This window comes from Guillardia theta, assembly GCF_000315625.1.
Source record: "Guillardia theta CCMP2712 unplaced genomic scaffold GUITHscaffold_37, whole genome shotgun sequence".
Lineage (NCBI taxonomy): Eukaryota > Cryptophyceae > Pyrenomonadales > Geminigeraceae > Guillardia > Guillardia theta.
The window spans coordinates 532845-559439 of record NW_005434637.1 but is presented as its reverse complement, the minus strand read 5'-3'; the positions used below and the strand labels follow the sequence as shown (position 1 = coordinate 559439).

Below are 26595 nucleotides of genomic sequence, written 5' to 3'. Positions count from 1 at the left end.
TTCCCATGCGGGGGGTTTACTTGGCAGCTACAGGGGCAAGGCCTGAGGTGAAAGGCTCCTTGCCATCACGAGGAAGGTGGTCATAGTACCTGAGACAAGTTCAGGACAGCGAGGACAAACCTTTCTCTCTAGTACGTTTGCCATGATGCCTTGACCTTGGCAATGTCCGCATTACTCCCTGCGGCCTTGATAGCTTGAAAGCAGTCAGACGTGATCCACTCAAATCTCCATGAAAATACCTTGAGAGAAAGCTTCGGCGTCCTTGTTCAATCGAATGCTGATCTTGTCGGGCACCTCACTCTTCTTCTGGGCATCCCCGTAAAGCTTCATTGCGTTCACCATGTCAGGTTCGATCTCCAGCAGCTGTTCGATAGTAGCTCTGCCTGACTCGATGCCGTCCATGATCTCAAGGCCCTGAAAAACAATAGGTGAGGATGGGATCAGTACAAGCAATATTCCAGCAATAGAACAAAAGCAAAGTAGAAATAAAGACAGCATCGTCTCTGTCACAAAGCATAGTTTCATAACGTTTCACCTTCTTCACACGGGGTACGTAGCGATTCTTGGCTGTGCGCTGCATTGAAAACAAGTAACCATTTCATCACATGCCTTTGGCGGAAGTGTGCTCGCATTGGAAAAGAAACATGTATCAGACCTTAGAAGAGAACTTGCCGGTGGAATCCGCAAACGCATAAGTGGGGAGTGAGATTCCTGCCACAAGCGCAAGAGCCTCTCGACGATTGATCGCCATGGACAAACCCTGCGCTCCCCTTGCTGTCCGGCAGATCCCCACCATGGATGAAGCAAGGGGTGAGCTGAATCTACCTCCCATCATGGCCGATGAGGAGGGAGAAAGAGAAGACATGGCAGGGAGGAGAACAAAGGCGTCTGAGCTTAACACCATGGCTGCCGCCGTCAAGCATAGCAGCGACAAATTTGCGCCTTGAAGCTGCATCGGGAGTTCGATGGCGGTACTGCTGTCGAATAGGACTCTAGTGCCTAGGAGGGGTGCTAGTAGGATCCTCCAAGACTACCCCTAGTCTCTACTCATTCGAAAGGGGTGGAATCCAGTGGGGTGGTTGCTGCTTTGATGTGAAGTGACAAATCATGATGATATTTGGCATGACATGGGGAGCGAACGGTAGCAGGAAGGGGAGGGGAGACGGAGGGAGGGGGGGGGGAGAAGGGAGGGGAGAGGGGAGGTGGATCGATAGGGGAAAGGACAAAAGAAGTATGGATCGAAATTCCGAGGTGTGAAATGCTCTGAATGTGCTTGCGCAGAAAGATTTTTCGACCTTGTGGCACATGGCAGATGCAGACTGAGGAGCAGCACTCATTTCACTGCGGTCCCCTGTCCATGTTTGGTAGTCGGTGAACTTCATGTACAGACAGGGGATGGGAGGGTCCTGGACCAGGCTCTTGGTGGTGTGTTTGAGTCTGCTGGGTTGCAGAGTTGCTGCATCGATCGAGGGATGCGGCAAGTGGGAGAACCAGACAGCGTCAGGGGTGGCGCCGAAAGTCTACTATCACAAGTCTACATCGATCAATGGCAACGTTGCGCTTTTCGGGGGATTCGGTGAGTAGCCATGCGTGGCCATCTGTACTTGGCTGATCTTGTGTAGACGAGAGCGACGAGTTGCAGCAAACTCTGTGGCTCTACTCGGCATCGTCTAAAACCTGGTCCCATATTAATGCCACTTCATCGTGGCCAGCAGGAAGGATCCACCATTCGTTCGCTTCCAATCAACTTGACTCGGCGTCTGACACCATTTACCTCTTCGGCGGTCTAGGTACTCACGCTACTCCCTCGCTCCTCCACTCTGAGTGCTCATATCCCAGATGGACAAAACCGATCCCTGGATGATCTCTGGAGACTGAAAGCGGCTTCTTGGACATGGGACGTGCTCAACGTGTCTTCTGAGCGGCCGAGTGCGAGATATGGTCATGCGTCCGTCGTGCTGGCGGATCGAGTTCTAATCTTCGGCGGAAGGGGTCCTCACTCTCCCAGGGTCAACTATCACTGACCGTTCTCCGCAGATTCGAACGGGTCGGACTTGAACGATTTATGGATTTTTACTATCGATACGAACTGGACGAAAGTGGAATACAACATGGCTTCGTGGCCCCCGGCGAGGAGTTTTCACAGCATGTCCATCTCGGAAGGAAAAGTGGCTCTATTTGGTGGAATCGAAGGTGGAGTCTCCGTTCTGGATGACTTCTGGTTGTACAGTGTGGATCAGTCCTTGTGGATGTTGTTGACTCCAGTCGTCCGACCAAGTGCTAGATACAACCACTTCATGGCCCCGATCTTTTCCTTCTTGTTCCTTTTCGCGGGTAGGACGGCTGAAAGCACGATGGATGATGTTTGGGCATATAAAGATCATGAGTGGGAACTCATGCAAGATTCGCCATCGAGCTCTTTGCTTGCCGACGGGATAAGCATGGCAGTGATCAACCAGGCTACTCTCTTTGTTAACGGAGGAAAACTCTCCAACACCTTTATTGAAGGCGTGTGGACATACAACACATGCATCTGTCCAGCTGGTACGGAAATCGGCATTCATGGTTGCCTACCCTGCAATGCAGGGTTCATCAAAAATGCCACAGGAAATCAGAGCTGTTCTCCATGTCCGGCCAACACCTATTCCTCGGTCTCGCGCACTACATGTGAAACATGCCCTCTACATTCAGTGTCAGGGAACAGATCGCAAGACAAATGGAACTGCACTTGCATCGAAGGATATGGGTATGAAGGCGGGCAGGAGCTAGTCTGCAGCGAGTGTCCCAGGGGGTATGTCAAGAATAGTGTGGGCAACTATGCTTGCTCTCCATGTCCGGCCAACACCTATTCCTCGGTCTCGCGCACTACATGTGAAACATGCCCTCTACATTCAGTGTCAGGGAACAGATCGCAAGACAAATGGAACTGCACTTGCATCGAAGGATATGGGTATGAAGGCGGGCAGGAGCTAGTCTGCAGCGAGTGTCCCAGGGGGTATGTCAAGAATAGTGTGGGCAACTATGCTTGCTCTCCATGTCCGGCCAACACCTATTCCTCGGTCTCGCGCACTACATGTGAAACATGCCCTCTACATTCAGTGTCAGGGAACAGATCGCAAGACAAATGGAACTGCACTTGCATCGAAGGATATGGGTATGAAGGCGGGCAGGAGCTAGTCTGCAGCGAGTGTCCCAGGGGGTATGTCAAGAATAGTGTGGGCAACTATGCTTGCTCTCCATGTCCGGCCAACACCTATTCCTCGGTCTCGCGCACTACATGTGAAACATGCCCTCTACATTCAGTGTCAGGGAACAGATCGCAAGACAAATGGAACTGCACTTGCATCGAAGGATATGGGTATGAAGGCGGGCAGGAGCTAGTCTGCAGCGAGTGTCCCAGGGGGTATGTCAAGAATAGTGTGGGCAACTATGCTTGCTCTCCATGTCCGGCCAACACATACACCGCTAACTCAACGAAGACTTGTACGCACTGTACGTCAAACTCAAGCTCTCCAGCTGGATCGTGGAGCGTTTTGAACTGTACCTGCAATCCAGGCTATGTCCATGAGCTTGTCAACAGCACTACGTGCTCAGCCTGTCCTGAAGGGAAATACAGGAACGTGAGCGCCACCTCGTGCATCACTTGCCCGCCGTCGACATTTTCGGATGTGAAAGGAGCAAGCTCTGTAGAAATGTGCAAATCTTGCCCGACACTTTACTATTGGAAGTGGTTCCCCATCGCATCGGCACATGTCAGTCTCTATCCTCAATTCGACTTGTCGGAGAGCTCCTTCCAACTGCTGCTACAACAATGTGGTTGCAATCCAGGCGAAGGATTGAACCCGTCCCAGCTTCCCTATTGCGTCGCATGGTACGCGTACTGTGCTCTCTATGAACTCTCCTGCAATCTGAATGTCTCGCAGCGAAGCAGGAAAGTACAAGGACGTGTTTGGCCCATACAACTGTACTTCTTGTCCCAACAACATGATCTCGCAGTCAGGAGCCGATTCGAGGCTGAGCTGTGTCTGCGACAAGGGATACTATGGTGAGAACGGTCTGAACTGCTCCGCATGTCCCATGGGCAAGTACAAGTCAAATTCTGGCTCGGCTCCATGCAACTCTTGCCCTGTTTCCAAGTGAAGACTGAATGTTGATGACCTTCTGTCTCTCATGTTCGTTGCAGGTACTCAGACTCCCTCGCTGCCACCAACGTGCAGGCATGTCTCAGTTGTCCGGATCATAGCTTCTCGAAAGAGGCAAGCACAATCATCTCAGACTGCAAGTGCAAGTGAGATTGAAGCGGTGTGATGAGTCAAAGTTTGTGACGCTTCGTCCATTCAGTGCTGGCTATGGAGTTGTGAACGAGACTATTTGCGTCGCTTGTGTTCCAGGAGTACGCACAAACTTGTGAATGTTGCTGCTGCTCATCATTGCCGTATGAGCAGAAGTACAAGGATCAAACTGCAAACATAGATTGCACCGCCTGTCCGGCTCATTCCAGCGCACTACAGACTGCATCCACAGTGTGCAAGTGCAATGCGGGGTATGAGCCCACGGTAAGACTTGTGGTAACGAGCCGACGTGTTGAGCGGCGTGCAGAATCTTCAGGCATCCGCTTTGGAGTGTGTTCTCTGTGCTGCAGGACGGTACAAGATGGTCATCGACAACGTCGGGTGACGTGGCAACATCAAGTTCTGACTAGGCTGATTGTCCGATGGCAGATGTTCCGCGTGTAAACCTTGGTTCCTACCCAGGAACGCTTCCTATGGTCTGCCTGCTGTTCGCAGCCTCTGTTGCTGATCTTGTTGCCTCTTGTCAGTGAGTCCAACCATCCATGACAAGCCCTGCCTCTGGGAATGCCTTCCCGGCCAGTTCTATCTCTTGAGCCACCTGCCCAACGTCTACAACGAGGAGCTAAAACGATCCAACTACTCGAACTCGCTCCGGCCCAACACCTGCCTGCCTTGCTCGCCTGTCCCAAGCACAAACCCGTGCGGCCTTGTGGTTGGAAGGCTCCTTCTCCTGACATGTTCCCTCAGCTGCGGCAGCGGAGAATTCTACAACTGCACCACCTACTCGCGGGACGGGTGACGATCGACCGCAATGAAGCCGCGGGTCTTATGTGAATGCGCAGATGCGTCAAGTGCTCGAACATGCAAGGGAGAGGGAGGTGCTTCACATTCTCATTTCTTACAGGCAACTGAATTCTTGTCTTTATCAGCTACCTGGACCCGAATCCCTCCTGGGACAACTGTTTGAAATGCTCTTCCTCCACGGCTAATTGCAACTGCGGTCAGTGCCCGTTGACATGCGATCAGGGCACTTTCAAAAATGGAGGGACGGACTCCAATCCTGTCTGCCAAGACTGCGCTTGCGAGGTCATCAGTACTTCACTGCCTTCCTCCCTCCTGCCTCTTCTCGCTCCCTCCCGCTCACCCCCTTCTCTTCATTCCTCTTTACTCCCTTGCCTTCCTTTGGTAACAAGGGTAGCAGAACCCCAAGGGACCTTGTGGCATCGGTCCCCTCTGGACTTGCGATAGCACTCCTCCCTCGACGTGATGGAGCAGGTCGTTAGATTACTGTACATATAAGCCCGAGCCATCAAGTGACCTGCAGCAGTCTCTCCTTCTTGTTCCGCATTTCTTCCGCTCGCATGCGCTCTCCCCTGCTGTTATGCACAGCCTCGAGCCCCTCAAAGATGCTGGTGGCGATCATCGGGTCGCTTGTGCGGAGGTTGTCCGCGATCTCCAGCATCCTTCCCTCCCTGGCAATGATGTCGTCGTAAGCCCGCGAGCTCAGGTTGACAAAGAAAGCCTCCATGTCCTTCTGCATGCTTTCTTGCAACGTTGCTCCCATCCACACGCATTTCTCCGGGGGCAGTTCTGTCCTGCTGCTGTGGCTGAAGACAAGCTGTAGCGAGTGGTCCGGCTCTTCGACGTCGATCGGCGGCTCCTTGGAAGGCACCAGCTCGTCTCCCATCGTCTCCACGTACAGCAACTTTCTGCGCGCGTAGGTGTAGACGCCTGCACCGATCAGCAGGACCCCAGCAAAGGCGATTAGCACGTAGAGAACTATGAAGCCTGCGCTGAGCGAGCTACTTGCAAGACTAGCTCCACGCTTGTACTCAAATTTCGAGATGTCTGAGAAGCCAGCAGTAGCAAGGCGCTGCTGGAGGACACCTGACGCGAGTAGCTTCTCTACACCCACAGCCTCCTGCTCCGAGTTGCACAGAATTGCCACGCTGACCTTGACCAGGATGCTGGCTCGCCTCGCCGACGAAGACTGGGTTATCAAAACTGAGTTCAAATCAACCTGAAGGTACTGGGCGATGACACTGGAAAAGGTAGTCTGCTGCGAAGCATCGAAGCTGTTGGCGACTGTCAACTGCATTGACAGGCTGACATAAATCTGACACGCAAAAGAGGTAGTCGCGCCCACCGGGGAGATGGTTGAGGGAGGGCAGATGGAGCAAGTTGAGGCTCCTTTGGTGGGGTTGAACTTGCCGATTTCACATTGGATGCATGGAGTTGAATCTCCCAGCGAGTATTTCCCTTCCTCGCAATCGAAGCATGCAATAGCAGCAGGGCTGTCCTTGAAAAAGTACTTTCCAGCATAGCAACCTGTGCAGGTTTGTGAATTCGGATCGAACCTGTACTTGCCCAGTGGGCAAGAAGAGCATCTTGCATCCGAAGTTCTACTGCAAGGACTCCATTGGTACTCTGAAATTTTACAGATCTGGCAAGTCTTGCAGGCGGTACTGCCACTCATATCACTGTACTGATCCGAAGGACAACTCGTGCAGGTCGAGCTTCCTGATGCAGCAGAGTATTTCCCTGCAGCGCACACTGCACAAGGTGGATCCGCGTTATTGGCTAATGCGTAAGTTCCTGCAGCGCAAGACATACAGAAGGATAGTCCAGCATTGGTGTTGTATTTTCCCGGCTCACAATCAATGCAAGGCTGTGATCCCACGAAGACCTTGTACTTTCCCTTCGCGCATAGGGTGCATACTGCGTTATTCTGGAACGAGCAGTTCACAAGGTTATATTCTCCCTGCCCGCATACTGTACAGTCACGGCAATCATTAACAGCCTTGCATTCTGAGTAGATGTATTTCCCGGTTGGACATTGTTGGCAATCTGCACAGATCCTGTCTGAAAGCGGAGAGCATTCTGACGAAATGTATTGCGTCTTTGTGCAGTTTGAACATGGTGTGCATACCGTGTCAACTGTGCGATTGCAGGATTTAGTCTTGAAGGTTGGAAACCGACATGTAGAGCATTGCATGCAAGTAGAAGCTCCTGGGAGCGGAGCGACAGTACCATCAGCACATTGGACACACACCGTGGGGCTGGTGGCGCCCACTACCGTAGAAAAATTTCCAGCCGCACAGGGCGTGCATGCGCTTGCAGTTATGTCAGATCTGTAGGTTCCTGCAGGGCACTGTATACAGTCAGGTCCAAAGTATCCTGCATAACAGACACAGGCAGATTTAGAGGTACTTCCAGCTTTCGACATTGAATTCGTTGGACAGTCCATGCACTGGGTAGACGACGTAGCCACGGCAAGGGATGAAAATTTTCCAGCAGGGCATTCATTGCAGACTTGATCAGCCACTGCTCGAAATTTTCCTGCTCCACATGGAACACAAACTCCCTGCGCCGATTTGATGTAACCAGCCACGCACAAACAAATTCCGTATGTTGAATAGGTATTCACAGGGCAATCATAACATGTGGAGGACGCAGCTGCAGAGTAATTATTTCTGGGACAATAGGAGCACTGAGTGAGCCCAAGCTCTGCGGTGTAAGTGCCTTCCTTGCAAGCAGAGCAGGTGGAGGGATCGGAGCTGTAGTACCCGTAGTTGCATTTGCACGATGCACTCGAAATACTACCTGGGTTTGAAACCGCATATCGCGTGCATGGAGTGCAAAGGCTGACGTTTGATACAGGCACCTCGCTGTAAGTATTTGCTGGACATTTTAGACACACGGTAGAGCCATCATAGGAGTATTGGCCAGGCAGACAGCTCTTGCACGTGTCGACAGTCAAAGACCCAGAGATATTGGAAAATTTACCGCCTCGGCATGCTGTACAGTTGCCGCCGTGCGGACCCCAATAACCAGCATTGCAAGTGCAGCTGGTTCTCTGCGGACTCCCCTCGGGAGAATAGGAGTTGTTTGGGCACTGCAGGCAATTGCCTAACGAAGGCGCCGCGTCAATCTCCGAATATTTGCCAGCAGGACATGCTACACAGTTTGATGTGCCTATGATGTCCTTGTATTTGCCCTTGCTGCAAGCTTGACATGTACTCCAACTGAATGCGATGGTTCCAGAGTATCCAGCACCACATTTGCAACCTGATATCGGCACATTGTTGTACACAGATACTGATTTCTCGGGGCAATTGGAACATACTGCATTGGTTGTTGGGCTGCACACTGTCGACGCGTATTGCCCTATCTGACATTGCGTGCATGGCTGGCACTTATTCGCACTATCCCTCCAGTAGCCTGTGTTGCACTGCCAATCGCAGCCTGATCCGGTCCAGTGCGCCAAATCATCCTTGGCATCGCAATTAGGGGTAGGACAGACCTCTATCACCCCGGCAGGGCAGAGGGGGTTCTCTGGAGAGACGCTGTTACACGGCTGATTGGTGCAATTACACGATGCAACAACTACAGCCGCTTTGAAGTAGTAACAGGCACAACCACTGGTCCACACGCAGTTGAACCTCTGGGGACGAAGGCGTGGTTCCAGGTTGTCATCGCCTTTGTAGCATGCAGAGCTGTAGCCAGAGATTCTGCAGCTGCTGTAGCCGCAGTCATTATCATACTGGCACGACATTCCATATCCCTCGCTCCCTCCTGCCATTCCTGCTGCCCATGCTGCTACAAGTGCGAACGCCGCCCCTTGCATCTCATCAGTCGCCAGGGACCCCACCCCCTAACTGATTAATTTTTCGGGTTCGATACCCTTCTTTCAAAACAGTAATAGATAGAGAGGGGGTAGTGTGCCTCTCACAGTGGGGTCCTTTGACTAGTGAAAAAAACAAATCATTCGATGTACGAGTTGCTTTTTCGATGAAGAAGGCAGGTGGTAGAAGAGAGATGACAGGGAGTCAACCTCCTCCGCTTCTTGTGTACAAGTGGTGCCAGGGAGTCAACCATCTTGAGGGTGTTTGGGACTAGAGCAATAGAGAGGCAAATGTCATGATTGAGACTCAATTCGAAAAAGTGTATGAGAAGATGTGTGAGGGAGAGGGAGAGGGAGAGGGAGAGGGAGAGGGAGAGGGAGAGGGAGAAGGAGGGGGAGAGGGAGAAAGAGGGGGATGGGGGAGAGGGAGGGAGGGGGAGGGGAGCACGGGAGTTTGGGGGGGGGGGGGCGGGAGCACGGGGAGCGTGAGAGAGTGGGAGGGAGCCATTGGTATTGATCCATTCATTTTTCCCATGTTTGGTACAAAAGAGCTTTTTGAGAGTCATGGAATTTTGAATTTCCTCTCTTATGCCAAGTGTGAAGAAATCAAAGATTCAAAATTAAGGTATTCATGTTCTTCACAACGTCAGTTCCAACTAGGTTCCACACCTGTCTTTGATGGCGGAAACTTTGCAATTTAATCGTTCTTTGGTAGAGTTTGACAGGACTTTGCCGCCCACTCACATGTCTGATCAAGAGGACCACACCGAATTAACGGGGAATGTAAATATTTGATCCATTTTTGACATCTGTTGACACGTTTCTTGTGCAGAAATATGGTTTCAGTACTGCCAGTGAGCTGCGGCGGATTGCGCGAGGGAGGGACTCAGCAAGCACAACGTCCTCAGTCATTTCTAACTCGAGCACTTTGTCGGAAAGAGACATCAAGGTCAGAAAGAGGAGGGCGTACGCTGAAAAGGTAAGACACGTTGGATGCGGGAATGAAAAGGAAAGCTCTGACATGCTGCTATTTGTGACCAGTACAAGGACTTGAGGCCCCCGCTTTCATCTCAGGGCAGCAGACTCTCATTTCTGCTCGTCCTGGTCCTCATTACCTTCTTCGTGAGCATAATCCTAGCTTGCAGCATCAGGGACGTGCATGCTTTCCTCGGTATGCCGAATTGGGAGGATGTGCAGAACGAGCATTCAGTGAAGATGACCAAGTTGGAGCGTGAGTACATCGCAATGATTCAGAAGCAGATGGAAGAAGAGCTCGCTGCTGGCAAATACAGGCCAAGAGCATTTAACTAAGAGCCTTCAAAGGCTTTGTATGGACTTGCAGTTCGCATGTAAACTCTGGCGAAGTTGCATGAAAGTTTGATTTAACTTACGGTTGAGGCTGGGGAGGCAGGAGCAGCTTTATGTAGTTTTAGAGGCCTCTGGACGGCCGGTCACGGTCACGTGATCATCGAATCCTAGCAAGGCTGATCGTGACGCTGTCGGAGGAGCGGCCGCTGGCTACTTTCCGCCGCCGTTGCGCCACTTGTGACATGATCATTCAACGTCTTGCGGCCAAGCCGCGGCGGCGGTTAGAGATGGTTGCACTCGTCAGATTCAACTTAGAATGGGCCCGGCCCGCGAGTCCGAGTCCGATCAACCGCAGCTGTCTTTCAAGTCAAGTCGTTCAACGGGTCAAGCCTCTTTAACTTAACTTTAAGTAAGTGGCATGTCATGATGATGAACCGGGTTACTAGCCCGCCGGCCGTGCGGGCCGCTGTACGGTCAGCCACGGTGACCCGGGCGGACAACTTGGCAAGTTCATGGTGACGGCGTCGGAGAAGTTCAGCCCGGCTGGGCCGGGGGTTAAGTGCTCAAAGTAAGTCAAAAATCAGTACGAACCCCATCCGGCGAGGCCTTCGGAGGTCTTTCGTGCGGCATTCGGAAACTTGCCTCGGTAGACCGAACTGAGAGCGGCAACTTGAAGGGACGATGAAGCCCGGAAGTTGAACTCCGAACCGGGGCCTAGTGGTGCCCTGAGTGTTGAGAAAGTTCAGTTGGCCCGAAAGTGTTTAGCTGTACGGCCGGGCGGTGAGACTCTGAGACGATCTCACTGAGTCACGGTCAGGTCACCACGGTCCGGGCCCCGGGCCGGTGACCGTCCCCCCGGCCCGCCGGGACTCGCCCTCGGGAGTGAGCCTCTCAACCGTCGTCAGTGTTCAGTGTTTGATGGAACGTATGCCAGCCGTGCCAGTCAGATAGCGCCGAGTTAACAAAAACTCTCCTGTAAACCAAGACGACTTACGTGGCAAGGCGGACGATGTAGCGTGTGGGACGAAGAGGGGGGCTTTCCTAGCCGTCTTGCCAAGTTGCTAAGGTCCTCTCATGTCTGGATGCTTGGGTTTCACATCCTAGCATACAGCCTCTATCTCTCATGTGCTACTCCGAGAATTCTGGTTTTGTGTGTCATTAAACTCGGTCTTGAGCAAAAACTGTCTTGTTACAACTAAGGTCGATGTGAAATCTGCGTGACTTTGGACTAGTACAAGTCTAACAAACTTGTATTCCGTCACCGTGACTGCCGTGTTCACGCCCGGCCGCCGGTCAGTGGACTCAGTCTCCGGCCGCAGGTATGATAGGAGTGAAGAGGACTTGGGCTCCCCCGGGCCCGGGCCGCGCGCCACCCGTTGTACTACCGTAAACCGTGAACTTAGCAACGGTGGGCCGGCCGGGGTTCAAAGCTCCGAGCCTCAGTAGTCACGGTTTGAGACTCTCAGGGCGCCGATTGAGTGAAAGTGGTTTGGCCCCGGTCAGGGTCTGCCCGGGCCGGACAGACGGGCTCAATGCAAGGTCTGTTACCTCTTTTGTTACCCTGTCTGAATTTACTATTTCCACAGCTAGAAAATGTGAGACCTTGACCTAGGGGGATTGATGTGCCGCTTCACCCGTGCACGAGATTGTTCTCTCTAAAACTTTTTTAAAACATCTTTTTTGGAACTAGCCGATTCTGGGATTGGTTCATGGTACTGGAAGTTGTACAAGTAATTGCTACCACTAACAAAATTCTATTGATTTAGTTTCAGAATATCACGTACATATACTTTAATAACAGAATATTGGTTTACATTCATTACTAATAAACAGTCACTTCTCCAGAAATCTATATAATTCAATAACCATAGTAAAGATCTTCTAATCTTTGGTATCTGATCAATACAATTTTATATCATTGTATGATGCAGGGTACTAGAGCACTGATGGGGTCTTAGGAATCTCTAGTTGATACGAGATAGAACCTATCATCCTAAGACCCTGCTAGGACAGCGCAGCGGCGGGAGAGGAAGCGGAGAGGTAATGCACATGATAGCTGCAGGCGCTTGGTCTGTCAGCAATGGCGGGCTGGGATTGGAGATTGCAACTGTTTTTTCTTCTCGTTTCTTGTTATTCGTGAAATCCGTCGCACTTTTTTGTTGAATCCTCTGCAACTCTGTGCTGTGACTGGTGAAAGATGTATGACCGTACACTCGTGAGAATTGGGATTGAAACTGTATCAAGGTTGTTCGGTTTGTTATCCATTTGAATGGTGTAGATATCTTTCATCCTGGGCAGTGTTTATTTACATGAAGAATCATTCATTCAGCCCCACACACGAATGCTGTGATAGATTTAGCAGTTTCTTTGATGTTGCTAGCATGTTTTGACAACCATGGTTCTAGTGATCTGGAAATGTCCGGGCAACCTCCACCTCCGCCGCCTCCGCAGGGATTCCCTCCAGGATTCAAGCCAGGAATGCCACCGGGCTTTCCTCCGATGCGAGGAATGCCACACGGTGCACCACCACCACCACCTGGATTTCAACCGGTAAAGACTAACCAAACCCTATACGATACCTCTGAGCATTTTCATAGAACGCTCCTATGCCGCCCCAACAATCCCATTCGCAGCCAGACCTCGCCATGGACCAGGAAAGAATTTTGGAAGAGAAGGCTCGCAAGTGGCAATCGTTGCAGTCAAAGCGCTATGGCGACAAAAGGAAATTTGGTTACGTTGAGGCTCAAAAAGAGGATCTTCCCGCAGAACATTTGCGTAAAATCATCAAGGATCATGGTGATATGACTAGCAAAAAGTTCAGGCACGACAAGCGTGTATACCTCGGTGCGTTGAAGTACGTTCCTCACGCAGTTCTCAAATTGCTCGAGAATATGCCTATGCCATGGGAGCAGGTATGCCTTGACTGATCTAGCACCAGAAACCTGATATCTTCATAACAGGTTCGTAACGTCAATGTTCTATACCATCTTACTGGTGCTATCACCTTCGTCAACGAAATTCCCAAAGTGATTGAACCCGTATTTATCGCACAATGGGGAACAATGTGGATTATGATGCGACGTGAGAAGCGTGATCGAAGACACTTCAGAAGGATGCGCTTTCCACCTTTTGACGATGAGGAACCTCCTCTGGACTTTGGAGACAATATCCTAGATGTCGAACCGCTTGAAGCCATCCAGGTAATCCATATCTTGCTTTTTGATTCGTCCTTACAAATTTTGTAGATGGAGCTCGATGAGGATGAAGATGCACCAGTTATCGATTGGTTGTATGATGGTAGCTATCCCTTGCGATACACCAAGTTCGTCAACGGACCGTCCTATCGATCATGGCGTTTGAATGTCCCTATCATGGGAACCCTCTACCGTTTGGCTTCTCAATTGCTGTCGGATCTTACAGATAGGAACTACTTCTATCTTTTCGATCTGCCATCTTTTTATACTGCCAAGGCTCTCAATGTCGCGATTCCTGGAGGTCCGAAATTCGAACCTTTGTATCGCGATGACAACGTTGATGAGGAGGACTGGAATGAATTCAATGACATCAACAAGATTATTGTTCGCCAGCAGATTCGAACGGAATACAGGGTTGCATTCCCATATCTGTACAATTCGCGACCAAGGAAAGTGCACATGGGCGTCTACCATTACCCGACATGCACTTACATCAAGGCTGAAGACCCAGACCTGCCTTGCTTTTACTTCGACCCATTGATCAATCCTATCGCAAATTACAAGTCTACGGTGCGATCCGAGGTGGAGTTGGAGGACTTGGATGAAGACTTTCAGCTTCCAGAAGAAGTGCAACCATTCTTGACCAACACTCCGCTGTACACGGACAATACCGCCAACGGCATCGCGCTGTACTGGGCTCCTCATCCTTTTGATAAGAGGTCTGGTGTGACGCGCCGATGCGTTGACGTTCCTTTGGTTAAGGAATGGTATCAAGAGCACTGTCCACCAAATCATCCTGTGAAGGTTCGAGTCAGCTATCAGAAGCTGCTCAAGTGCTACGTTTTGAACAGATTACATCATAGGCATCCGAAGGCCCTAAACAAACGATATTTGTTTAAAATTCTTAGGTCTACCAAGTTTTTCCAAACTACTCAGATTGACTGGGTAGAAGCTGGACTTCAGGTTTGCCGTCAAGGATACAACATGCTCAATCTGCTCATCCACAGGAAAAATTTGAACTACTTACATCTTGATTACAACTTCAACTTGAAGCCTATCAAGACCCTTACCACCAAAGAGCGCAAAAAATCCCGTTTTGGAAATGCGTTCCATCTTTGCAGAGAAATTCTCCGCTTGACGAAAATTATTGTGGATAGCAACGTCCAGTTTCGATTGGGGAATGTGGACGCTTTTCAGCTTGCTGATGGATTGCAGTACACTTTTGCACATGTTGGTCAGCTCACTGGCATGTATCGCTACAAGTATCGATTGATGAGGCAGATCAGGATGTGTAAAGATTTGAAGCACCTCATTTATTATCGATTCAACACAGGACCGGTCGGCAAAGGCCCTGGATGTGGATTTTGGGCTCCGGGATGGCGTGTGTGGCTGTTCTTTCTCCGAGGTGTGGTACCCTTGTTGGAGAGGTGGCTTGGCAATCTCCTTGCTCGACAATTCGAGGGCAGACACAGCAAGGGTATTGCTAAAACGGTCACGAAGCAGCGTGTCGAATCCCACTATGACCTTGAACTACGTGCTGCTGTCATGCATGATATTCTTGACATGATGCCCGAGGGTGTCAAGCAGAACAAGAGCAAAACCATTCTCCAGCATTTGAGCGAGGCATGGCGATGCTGGAAAGCCAACATTCCATGGAAAGTTCCAGGAATGCCGATTCCGATTGAGAACATGATTCTGAGGTACGTGAAAGCCAAGGCTGATTGGTGGACGAATGTTGCTCACTACAACCGAGAGCGTATTCGACGAGGTGCCACTGTTGACAAAACTGTCTGCAAGAAGAATCTTGGCCGTCTCACTCGTTTGTGGCTCAAGGCAGAACAGGAGCGTCAGCACAACTACTTGAAGGACGGTCCTTATCTGAGTGCAGAAGAGGCAGTTGCAATCTACACAACAACGGTTCATTGGTTGGAAAGCCGTAAGATTACTCCAATCATTTTCCCTCCGTTGAATTACAAGCATGACACGAAGCTTCTCATTCTTGCGCTGGAGCGCTTGAAGGAATCATATAGTGTGATGAGCCGCTTGAATCAATCTCAGCGTGAAGAGCTCGGACTGATTGAGCAAGCTTACGATAATCCACATGAGGCTTTGAGCAGGATCAAACGTCATTTGCTCCAGCAAAGGACCTTCAAGGAAGTCGGAATTGAATTCATGGATCTCTATTCTCACATGATTCCTGTCTACGATGTGGAGCCTTTGGAGAAGATCACTGATGCATACCTCGATCAATACATTTGGTACCAGGCTGATAAGAGTCGTCTGTTCCCCAACTGGGTGAAGCCTGCAGACACTGAACCTCCTCCGCTTCTTGTGTACAAGTGGTGCCAGGGAGTCAACAATCTTGAGGATGTTTGGGACTACAGCAATGGAGAGGCAAATGTCATGATTGAGACTCAATTCGAAAAAGTGTATGAGAAGATTGATCTTACGTTGCTCAATCGTTTGCTGCGCCTTATTGTCGATCACAACATTGCAGAGTACATGACAGCTAAGAACAACGTTTTGTTGAACTACAAGGATATGAACCATCTTAATTCTTATGGTCTCATCCGTGGACTTCAGTTTGCCTCTTTCATCTTCCAGTATTATGGCTTGGTGCTGGATCTTCTGGTGCTGGGACTCACGAGGGCAAGTGAAATTGCTGGAACTCCGATGAAACCGAACGATTTCTTATGCTACGATTCTATTGCAACGGAGGTGATGATCTTGCTTTTGCTTGTGTGTGAACTGATTGGTGGTACAGGTAAAACATCCTATCCGCCTGTACTGTCGCTACATTGAAAGGGTATACATTGTCTTCCGTTTCACACACGAGGAGCAAAAGGATCTGATTCAGCGCTTCTTGAGTGAACATCCCGATCCTAACAATGAGAACGTGATTGGTTACAACAACAAGAAATGCTGGCCGCGCGATGCGAGAATGAGGTTGATGAAACATGATGTGAATCTTGGTAGGGCTGTGTTCTGGCACATCAAGAATCAGCTTCCTCGTTCGGTTACTACAGTGGAATGGGAAAACAGCTTCGTCTCAGTTTATAGCAAGGACAATCCTAACTTGTTGTTCAACATGTGTGGTTTCGAAGTGAGAATCCTTCCCAAGTGCAGAATGCTGCAAGAAGACTTCAGCCACAGAGATGGCGTGTGGAATCTTCAAAATGAAACGACGAAAGAGAGGACCGCACAAGCATACTTGCGAGTGGATGAAGAATCGCAGAAGAAATTCGAAAATCGCATCAGGCAAATTTTGATGTCGTCTGGCTCCACCACTTTCACGAAAATTGCAAATAAGTGGAATACCGCTGTCATTGGTTTGATGACATACTTTCGCGAAGCTGTCATCCATACAACAGAGTTGCTGGACTTGTTGGTGAAGTGCGAGAACAAGATTCAGACTCGTATCAAGATCGGCTTGAACAGCAAGATGCCTTCAAGGTTCCCGCCAGTGGTGTTCTACACACCCAAAGAGTTGGGTGGCCTTGGTATGCTTTCCATGGGACATGTCCTCATACCACAGAGCGACCTGAGGTTCTCCAAGCAGACTGATGGTGGCATCACTCATTTTCGGTCTGGTCTCACTCACGATGAAGATCAAATGATCCCCAATCTCTACAGGTATGTCCAGCCTTGGGAAAGTGAGTTTCTTGATTCACAGAGAGTATGGGCTGAATATGCACTGAAGAGGCAAGAGGCAAACGCACAGAACCGACGTCTTACTTTGGAAGATCTTGAGGATTCTTGGGACAGAGGCATTCCCAGAATCAACACTTTGTTTCAAAAAGATCGTCACACCTTGGCTTACGACAAGGGTTGGAGAATCAGAACTGATTGGAAGCAATATCAGCTGTTGAAAGCGAATCCCTTCTGGTGGACTCACCAGAGACACGATGGCAAGTTGTGGAATCTGAACAATTACAGAACCGATGTCATCCAAGCGCTTGGAGGAGTTGAGGGCATTCTGGAGCATACTTTGTTCAAGGGAACATATTTCCCCACATGGGAAGGTCTGTTCTGGGAGAAAGCAAGCGGCTTTGAGGAATCTATGAAATATAAGAAACTCACTAATGCCCAGCGCTCTGGTTTGAATCAGATTCCAAACAGGCGCTTCACTCTTTGGTGGTCCCCAACAATCAACCGTGCGAATGTATACGTCGGCTTCCAAGTGCAATTGGATTTGACTGGAATCTTCATGCATGGAAAGATCCCCACTCTCAAGATCTCTCTCATTCAGATTTTTCGTGCACATCTTTGGCAGAAGATACATGAGAGCGTTGTCATGGACTTGTGTCAAGTTTTGGACCAGGAGTTGGATGCTTTGGAGATTGAAACCGTGCAGAAAGAGACAATCCACCCCCGCAAGAGCTACAAGATGAACAGCAGTTGTGCTGACATTTTGCTGTTTGCTGCCTACAAGTGGCACATCTCAAAGCCTTCGTTGCTCACTGATTCTAACGATCAGTTTGACCAAGGCACCACAAACAAGTACTGGATTGACGTTCAGTTGCGCTGGGGTGACTTTGACTCCCATGATATCGAGAGATACGCCAGAGCCAAGTTTCTAGACTACACCACGGACAACATGTCCATTTATCCTTCTCCTACCGGCAGTCTGATCTCCATCGACTTGGCTTACAATTTGTTCTCTGCCTTTGGCAACTGGTTTCCTGGAGTGAAGCCGCTACTCCATCAGGCAATGCAAAAGATTTTCAAGGCTAATCCTGCATTGTATGTGTTGAGAGAGAGGATTCGCAAAGGTCTACAGCTGTATTCGTCAGAGCCGACGGAGCCATATTTGTCCTCACAGAATTATGGTGAGCTGTTCTCCAATCAAATCATTTGGTTTGTTGACGATACCAACGTTTATCGAGTCACCATCCACAAAACTTTCGAGGGTAACTTGACAACCAAGCCTATCAATGGTGCCATTTTCATCTTCAATCCAAGGTCCGGTCAGCTGTTCCTCAAGATCATCCACACGAGTGTCTGGGCTGGACAAAAGCGTCTTGGACAGCTTGCGAAGTGGAAGACTGCGGAGGAGGTTGCGGCTTTGATTCGTTCATTGCCCATCGAAGAGCAGCCTAAGCAAATCATCGTTACTCGCAAGGGTATGCTTGATCCGTTGGAGGTTCACTTGTTGGACTTCCCCAACATTGTCATCAAGGGAAGTGACTTGCAGTTGCCCTTCCAAGCCAGTTTGAAGATTGAGAAATTTGGAGACATCATTCTCAAGGCAACAGAGCCTCAGATGTTGTTGTTCAACTTGTACGATGACTGGCTCCGTACAATTTCCAGCTACACGGCGTTTTCACGATTGATTTTGATTCTGAGAGCATTGCATGTAAATAACGAACGGGCCAAAGTCATTCTGAAACCAGACAAGACAACTGTTACTGAGCCGCATCATGTTTGGCCTACACTTTCGGATGAGAATTGGTGCAGCGTCGAAGTCGCCTTGAAGGATCTGATCCTTGCCGACTACGGCAAGAAGAACAACGTCAACGTTGCATCTTTGACTCAGAGTGAAATTCGTGATATCATTCTTGGAGCTGAAATTGCTCCTCCTTCTATGCAGAGGCAGCAGATTGCAGAGATCGAAGCTCAGGCGAAGGAGGCCAGCCAGTTGACTGCGGTGACCACTCGCACCACGAATGTGCATGGTGACGAAGTGATCATCACTACGACCTCATCGTACGAGCAGCAGGTCTTTGGATCGAAGACTGATTGGCGCGTGAGGGCGATTTCTGCCACCAACTTGCACTTGAGATGCAACCACATCTACGTCTCGTCGGAGGATGCGCGCGACACTGGCTTCACCTACGTGCTGCCCAAGAACGTGTTGAAGAAATTCATCTGCATTGCAGACCTCAGGACTCAGATTGCTGGTTATCTCTACGGCATCAGCCCGCCGGACAATCCTTCAGTGAAGGAGATCCGTTGTATCGTGATGCCTCCACAGCTAGGGAACCACCAGGGAGTTACTCTCCCCCACCAGCTTCCTGAGCACGAGTACCTCAAGGACCTGGAGCCCCTTGGCTGGCTGCATACTCAACCCAACGAGCTTCCTCAGCTCGCACCGCAAGATGTCACACAACATGCGTGCATCCTTGAGAACAACAAAGTGTGGGATATCGAGAAGGCCATTCTCATCACGTGCTCCTTCACCCCAGGCTCTTGCTCTCTCACTGCCTACAAGTTGACTACGACTGGCTTTGAGTGGGGAAGGAAGAACAAGGATCAGAGCTCCAACCCTCAAGGATATGCTCCGACACACTACGAGAAGGTCCAGATGCTCCTTTCCGATCGCTTCCTCGGCTTCTACATGGTGCCGGACACAGGATCTTGGAACTATAACTTCATGGGCGTAAAGCATCAGCAGAGCATGAAGTATGGCCTCAAGCTCGACAACCCCAAGGAGTTCTACCATGAGGTGAGTTTAACCAGAATGATTTCGATGTCTTTGAGCCGATTGCTTACTATTTGCCGCAGAGCCATCGCCCTGTTCACTTCCTGCAGTTCGCTTCCTTCGAAGACCTGGGTGCGGAAGGGCACGACCGTGACAACTCGCTTGCCTAAGGAACACGAGACAACTAGTCAAGTGGATTGGAGAGAAAGACTAGTCATGTCGTCATGGTTTCATGTCAATAAACTTTTAATGATTCACTATCCTGTGTTTTGCTCAACCTCCATCTCCTGTGAGACCTCCCGCATGATCTCTCTTGCCCACTGCTGGAGCTTGTGAGAACAATTCTGATATTCCTCGAGGCTCTTTCCGAAAGGATCCTCCAGCTCTCCCGGAAACACACGTACTCTTCGCATGCACGGGTCTGACTTGACGTCCTGCTTGCCCTGTGAGTCCAGAGACAGGTGTTGGATGTCGTCTCTCGTGCCATTGTTGGTCTCCCGCAGACATTGCTCTCTGACGTAGGACGCGTGCTTGTTCTCCATGCACAAGACCCGCTGAAAACTCGTCACCAGCTTTGAAGACACATGAGCGCTCCTGTGCTCTGAAAGTTCCGATGGGAAAAGCGCGAGGGCGTTGGGGCTGGCATGGCGTTTCCACCCAGCCTTCTCTCCTATCCCTGCACTCTCGACGTGCACAGAGGACAAGTTCATCTTCTTGATCTCTCTTCTCAGAAGCACCATCATCATTGGACTTCTGCAAGTGTTTCCTGTGCACACGGCAAGGATTTTGTACGGCTCCCTACTCTCGTTGCCCTTGACCGATGCAAAAGCGCAACAACCCTCGAAGAAGAGGATCGTGAGAATGATGATGCACAGGAAACAGCTAGCAGCAGCTCTGATCATCTTAGTTGCAACACGTTTTTTCAGCCTTGGCTCGTAAAGTTTCAACATTCTTCTCATCTAGTCGGAATCTGTTTGGGTGCGGCACTGTTGCTGGTGGCTTCAGATTGCTCGAAAGGGGAATTCCTCCATGGTGAAGTATATAGTTCGCTACACCTGATATATCGAAATCCAAGAAGATTCACACCAAATTAGTCATACGAAAGTATGTTGCGATCCTCTGAACGACCTTGTTCCATTCCAATGTTTGTAAATCCCCCCCACTTGGATCCAGATGAAACCCCAACTCCACAACTTGTCAAACACTCGTCGGTCTCTTCTCTCCTCACACTCTACCCCTCCTGCTTCATCTCTCTCCTCTCTTCTTCACCTCTCATCGCGGCACCTTCCTTTTCCTCCGACATCTTCGTCGTGCGACTGATGATGCAATTGAAGCGGTGCAAGCTCGAACCACCCTCTCTTCGACATGATTCACCCCTGCATTTACCTTGAAAACTACCCCTTCTCATGTACCCCCAGCCTGTGCCAACCGAGTCCATGGAGTCGAAGAAATGAGGCGGACCCGTCCGGGGGTATCTACCGGGACCCCGGGCCCGGGTAACTCAAACTTCCGGTCTACGGGCTGACCCTGCAGCCATGACCGACAAGAAGGCAACGGCATACTCTGTCATCAGGGTCATGGCCTAAGTCCTGCTAAAACTGCTTTTAGCTACAAAGCCCAAATCTAACATCTTTTCAGCTCCCGGTCCGTCATCATCTGCTGACTACAAAGTGCGTTCCGACTCTTTTGTACTGCTGACTAAAGTATGAAACATTTCGAAATTGAATCGTTTGGTATTCAGTACTCTGCGTCTGCTCGTCAAAGTACATTTGGTTCGGTCTGCTTTCCCCAGGTCAACTAGATCATAGTGAGTCAATTGATCAATTGAAGACCTTGAGGGGCAGGGAGGGGATCAGAAAGGGTACCAACCTCTTCATCCCTAGTTTACTACTAAATTCTCAATCGTTGTTACTTCCGTATACAAGAATCGTCAGCAAGGACTGACATCCCAACCGATCCCCTATGGTAAAGAGTCAGGCTGTAGTAAATTACAGCATCAAACACTACAAGAAACATTTTCCTGGCCAAAAATTTCCCAACAGTCTTCCTCTCCTCTCTTGCTCAAGCGTCCTCCTCCCGCCTTCCCAACTCTTCCTCCTCCCTCTTGTGCTCTGAATCCCACAAGCCTTGTATCTATTCCCCGCCACACACTCCAGGCAACAAATGTCGCACAACAAGAACTCCATTCAACTCACCCAGCCTGCGATCCGACCAACCCGCACAATTGAGATCGTCGAACTCGAACAACACCGAGTGATCTCGTCAACAAGTTTTGAAGCCAAAGACAAGAAGCAGCCCTCGGTGAAGAGTGATGGCATGTCCTGCCTACAAAATTTGATGAAAGCTCGAAGCAAAGCTTCAATCTCACCGACACTTCGACCAAGGGCAAGCGGTACCACAAGCTCTGAAAGTGACACCGAAGATGCCTAATGGCATTCCCCTTCTGTACAACTTGTAACATTAGCCTCTGTTTCACTAGCAAATCAATAAAATGTTCAACTGCATTATGGTGGTGCATGTCTTTGAAAATGAAAAATATAACGAAATTCATTTCATTGAGAGGTACAACTAAGCAAGCCCCATATTGCTGAAGGCCCTGAAGCAAGACCGGAGGGACCGGCGTTCACTTCTCAGTCTCGCCCCGTCGAATGTCTCTGGATTTCCTCAGTTCTTCTTCCCAGGTCTTGATTTCACCATGCCTTCAAAGCAAGTCATTCCAACTGGTCTTACAACAAACAAGGCAGTAAGTGATGTATTAAACCTGATCTTTCCTTTTGTGCTCTCAAAGAACTCAGACAAGTCCACGCCTTGCTCTGCCTCATACTCCTGCCAAATCCATGAGAAGATTACTCAGTGAGAACACAATGAGTGCCATCTAGAACTCACTTCAGCTTGCAAGATCATTTCAAACTTGTCGAAATCCTTCACCACCTGCCATGTTTTTCGTCCACATTACAGCATGTGAGGGAGAATCAAAATGTGCATCACCTTAGCTTCCTTGGTTTCGCCAGCTTCATACTCATTCCACAATTCTACGATTTCCTCTCCGATCCGACTACCAGGAACCTAAAAGCCTTGGTCAAGATGTCAAAACATGAATCCCGAAGCCTCAAGTACAAGAGATTTGATCTTGGACATGGCTTCAGATTCTAACTTGAACTTTTCCTGATCTGAAACACCACAATGTGGAGTGATATCGCCGACCAGTGCTTCTGCAAGATCATGAACCAGCCCGATTTTCATGCATCGCACCTGAGTGTACAGGTCAGAAGGGAACGAAACATCAAAGAAGAGTACATGGTCGACATCATTCCTATTGGAAAGAAACATCGGCAGCAAGGTGATGCGCCACGAGTGCTCAGCTACACTCTCATAATTCTGAACACCTTTTCGGACCCATCCTGTCCTTGCAGTTCTCTGCGAAAATAACCATGAATGCCCGAGCGGTCTCGCCTTCTCCAATTCACCTTGAGCTTTCCGCAAACTTTAAGGAGCTCAATGACCTCACTTGGTTTGGGTGCTTGGAATGAATTCTGTTCACCACTCATCTGGCTTGAAAGAGTCCTTGAGATCGCAAAGCGAGTCCTGCACCGTTGTCCAAAGAGAGGTCTGCTGGCAAAGAGCCTTAGATTGTGAAGCGGTATTTTGAGCGCCTGCACTGGATGACGGGCAAGAGTTGAGAGGAGCAGAGTGGTGACGAGCAGCAAGAGGCTTCGAGCTTGCGGAGGGCTGGGGGACAAGAGCTTCGTCGTCCTGGCGGGAGCAGGCAGCCTCCCAAAGCAGCTCGTAGATCCCATCCGTTCTGAAACGTTACAGAACTCATTGACGGTTGCAAACACAAGGCAGTTACAGGAAATTCTCTCGTAACGGACCAACGGTTGAACACCTTCACCCCTCTGTAGACTCATTTATTACCGGTGGTGAAATGGGTACTTCTACCAAAAACCGTCCACTGTCTACCCCCGATGGCCACCCTCCGGGACAGGCCTGGCTGCACTGCTACCCCTACTTTAAATACCATACATCTCCATAATTTGACCGTAGGGTAGTATACCCACCCTACGAAAATGAGGTCGCCTCCGCTCCCCAAACTTCATTGGCCGTTGATGGCATGGCAACCAGGACTGCGAAGCAGCGGTGTGAAGCTCATGTAGGATGAGACGAGGGGGAGAACGATTACAATATACCGGACATGTCTAGGCGAGTCTTGAACGCTCTTGTGGCCTTGAAGTCTCCTTGATATGAAGACCATCTGCGGAAGCTATCAGAAGTGAAACCGTGAGCAACTTGAGCGGTGAAGAACCGAGCAGGGCAAATATGGCAGACCAAAGTAGCAATGGCCCAGGAGGGGCCGATGCTCCAATCTCCATGCAAGAAGCGGCTCCAGCCGAAGAAGAGAGTCGAGATGAGCAAGAAAAGAAAGAAGCGTCCACAGTGGAAATAGAGCAACCCGGACATCTTCCGCAAGAGGTGGAAGAGGGTGAGGCACCTCCCGTGACAAACAGCGAGATAGATCAAACCGATCCAGATACAAAAGAAATCAGAAGTGAGAATGATGAGCAAGATACCGCAAAGCCGGATCTAGCTGATAGCGAGCTAGAACTTCAAAACCAACAACAAGCTGCGACGAAGATCCAGGCTCGAGCAAGGGGGATGCATGCTCGGCGGGAAGTCAGCAGGAGGCGGCAGTCTGCTGCGGGGGAGCAAGGAGCAGGCCAAGACCCGGCAGGAGACGCCGAGCCGGTGGCAGACGAGCAGGAGGGAGATGTAGACGGAGGAGCAGGCGTGGAGGAAGGAGGAGAGGGAACAGAGGGAGGAGAGGACGGGGAGGGTCACGAGCACAAGGCAGCGACGAAGATCCAGGCTCGAGCAAGGGGGATGCATGCTCGGCGGGAAGTCAGCAGGAGGCGGCAGTCTGCTGCGGGGGAGCAAGGAGCAGGCCAAGACCCGGCAGGAGACGCCGAGCCGGTGGCAGACGAGCAGGAGGGAGACGGAGGAGCAGGCGTGGAGGAAGGAGGAGAGGGAACAGAGGGAGGAGAGGACGGGGAGGGTCACGAGCACAAGGCAGCGACGAAGATCCAGGCTCGAGCGAGGGGGATGCATGCTCGGCGGGAAGTCAGCAGGAGGCGGCAGTCTGCTGCGGGGGAGCAAGGAGCAGGCCAAGACCCGGCAGGAGATGCCGAGCCGGTGGCAGACGAGCAGGAGGGAGATGTAGACGGAGGAGCAGGCGTGGAGGAAGGAGGAGAGGGAACAGAGGGAGGAGAGGACGGGGAGGGTCACGAGCACAAGGCAGCGACGAAGATCCAGGCTCGAGCAAGGGGGATGCATGCTCGGCGGGAAGTCAGCAGGAGGCGGCAGTCTGCTGCGGGGGAGCAAGGAGCAGGCCAAGACCCGGCAGGAGACGCCGAGCCGGTGGCAGACGAGCAGGAGGGAGACGGAGGAGCAGACGTGGAGGAAGGAGGAGAGGAGGTAGAGGGAGGAGAGGACGGGGAGTGTCACGAGCACAAGGCAGCGACGAAGATCCAGGCTCGAGCAAGGGGGATGCATGCTCGTCGTCGAGCAAAAGATTCTAAGTCTTATGGGCGAGAAGTGTCAGGGATGAGAAGAGGGTCGGAAGAAGAGAAGTCTCCAGCCGAGGAGCATGACGGGAGGAGAGCTCAAGTTCCAAGCGCTCAGCTCTCTTCCTCTCCTGAAGGAGGTTCGGGTGAGGAACACGTGGGAAGCAGTTTTGCTGATTTTCTCTCCAGGAGTCGGGGTAGCTCACCCTCGGAAGAAGAAAGTTGCAAAGTTTGCTGGGGACGATGAGGGACAAGAAAGGGGAGCTCGGGGTGTCGGCTTTGCCAAGCAGGACGCTCACCCTGCTCCACAGCGCAGAGCAGTGAAACTCTCTCCCACTACTCCCCCAAGGAGACTGAAGGAACCAAGTTTGCACCTAGAGGAGGGAAGGCACGCTCGATTCGCCTCTGCGGACGTGTATGAGGAGATCCCAGCGAGGGAGGAAGTATCAGGTAGCCAGCCGAGCGAGGACGGGTTCTCTTCAGAAGCAAACCCTGGCGACGAGGAGGAAGACATACCCCTCTCACAGCTGAAGGGTCCTGTGCCCTTAGGTAGAGGACCAAGGGGAGGAGGGCTAGCATGACCGGTCTCTGTCCCTCAGGTAGCCCGAGACCCCACCTCTTCCGCTATTCTCCTCCTGCTGATGGCGCAAAGCCTCAGCGACTGGAACTTGATTCGCCTCGTTCGGGAGGGGAGAGCAACGGTGAAGCATGAACCTCCTCCTCCTCCTCCTCCACCACCACCACCACCTCCTCCTCCTCCTCCTCCTGTCTTCCTCACATTCACCCAGAATCCTTCTCAAGCGGAAGCAAGAAAATGTTTAGAGCCGACCACTCACCATCTCGAGTGGAGGCGGGCGATGATGCTCTGCTGCGAGGCTTGAAGGAGAAGCTTGCGTCGGTGAGCAGAGTCTTTGTCGCCTGCTCCAGTGACGCCCATGGGATTGAAGGTGGAGGAGCGGATAGACAGCAACCAACGCCTCCTTTTGGACTCACTCGACATAACTCAGGTGATTCTCCTCCTCCCTCCTCCTTCCCACTCCCTCCCCCCTTCACCCCCCCATGCTCATTCCCCCCTGCTCCCTTCTCCCGCTTCCTCTCCATCGCTCATCACATTCTCCTCAGAACGTCGATGTCGACACAATCCAGCAAGCCAATGAGAGAGTGGAGAAGCTCATGCAGTTAAGCAGCAGATTCTCAT

General features: G+C 50.8%; 7 protein-coding genes across 7 annotated transcripts; 2 read left to right on the top strand and 5 right to left on the bottom strand.

Moving 5' to 3' along the window:
• Positions 1-16: 16 nt before the first annotated feature.
• GUITHDRAFT_109155 (hypothetical protein) lies at positions 17-796 on the bottom strand (the record flags this gene model as incomplete). The annotated part of the gene is made up of 5 exons (XM_005832034.1): positions 17-89; positions 136-193; positions 240-414; positions 536-574; positions 656-796. 5 exons carry the CDS (start codon positions 794-796, stop codon positions 17-19), a joined length of 486 nt encoding a protein of 161 aa, XP_005832091.1.
• Positions 797-1380: 584 nt separating this feature from the next.
• GUITHDRAFT_139373 (hypothetical protein) lies at positions 1381-5091 on the top strand (the record flags this gene model as incomplete). Its single annotated transcript, XM_005832033.1, has 10 exons — positions 1381-1576; positions 1716-1790; positions 2038-3871; positions 3924-4136; positions 4184-4288; positions 4502-4556; positions 4600-4673; positions 4722-4768; positions 4820-4991; positions 5040-5091. 10 exons carry the CDS (start codon positions 1381-1383, stop codon positions 5089-5091), a joined length of 2823 nt encoding a protein of 940 aa, XP_005832090.1.
• Positions 5092-5601: 510 nt separating this feature from the next.
• On the bottom strand, positions 5602-8919 carry GUITHDRAFT_109153 (hypothetical protein; the record flags this gene model as incomplete). The annotated part of the gene is made up of 1 exon (XM_005832032.1): positions 5602-8919. The coding sequence occupies one exon, from the start codon at positions 8917-8919 to the stop codon at positions 5602-5604; it is 3318 nt and encodes a 1105-aa protein (XP_005832089.1).
• A 3950-nt stretch (positions 8920-12869) lies between these two features.
• On the top strand, positions 12870-20098 carry GUITHDRAFT_87243 (hypothetical protein; the record flags this gene model as incomplete). The annotated part of the gene is made up of 5 exons (XM_005832031.1): positions 12870-13136; positions 13185-13424; positions 13470-16136; positions 16183-19863; positions 19923-20098. 5 exons carry the CDS (start codon positions 12870-12872, stop codon positions 20007-20009), a joined length of 6942 nt encoding a protein of 2313 aa, XP_005832088.1. The 3' UTR covers positions 20010-20098.
• Positions 20097-20741, bottom strand: GUITHDRAFT_139370 (hypothetical protein; the record flags this gene model as incomplete). Its single annotated transcript, XM_005832030.1, has 1 exon — positions 20097-20741. One exon carries the CDS (start codon positions 20739-20741, stop codon positions 20097-20099), a length of 645 nt encoding a protein of 214 aa, XP_005832087.1.
• Positions 20742-22462: 1721 nt separating this feature from the next.
• GUITHDRAFT_109150 (hypothetical protein) lies at positions 22463-23387 on the bottom strand (the record flags this gene model as incomplete). Its single annotated transcript, XM_005832029.1, has 7 exons — positions 22463-22538; positions 22601-22665; positions 22726-22770; positions 22828-22905; positions 22957-23091; positions 23137-23256; positions 23307-23387. The coding sequence occupies 7 exons, from the start codon at positions 23385-23387 to the stop codon at positions 22463-22465; spliced, it is 600 nt and encodes a 199-aa protein (XP_005832086.1).
• A 566-nt stretch (positions 23388-23953) lies between these two features.
• On the bottom strand, positions 23954-24371 carry GUITHDRAFT_152846 (hypothetical protein). Its single transcript, XM_005832028.1, has one exon. It carries the CDS (start codon positions 24295-24297, stop codon positions 24016-24018), a length of 282 nt encoding a protein of 93 aa, XP_005832085.1. The 5' UTR covers positions 24298-24371; the 3' UTR covers positions 23954-24015.
• Between the last annotated feature and the right edge of the window lie 2224 nt (positions 24372-26595).

Coding starts and splice junctions, on each gene's coding strand:
- GUITHDRAFT_152846 (XM_005832028.1), bottom strand. CDS start 24,297: ATGTCCGGGTTGCTCTATTTCCACTGTGGACGCTTCTTTCTTTTCTTG.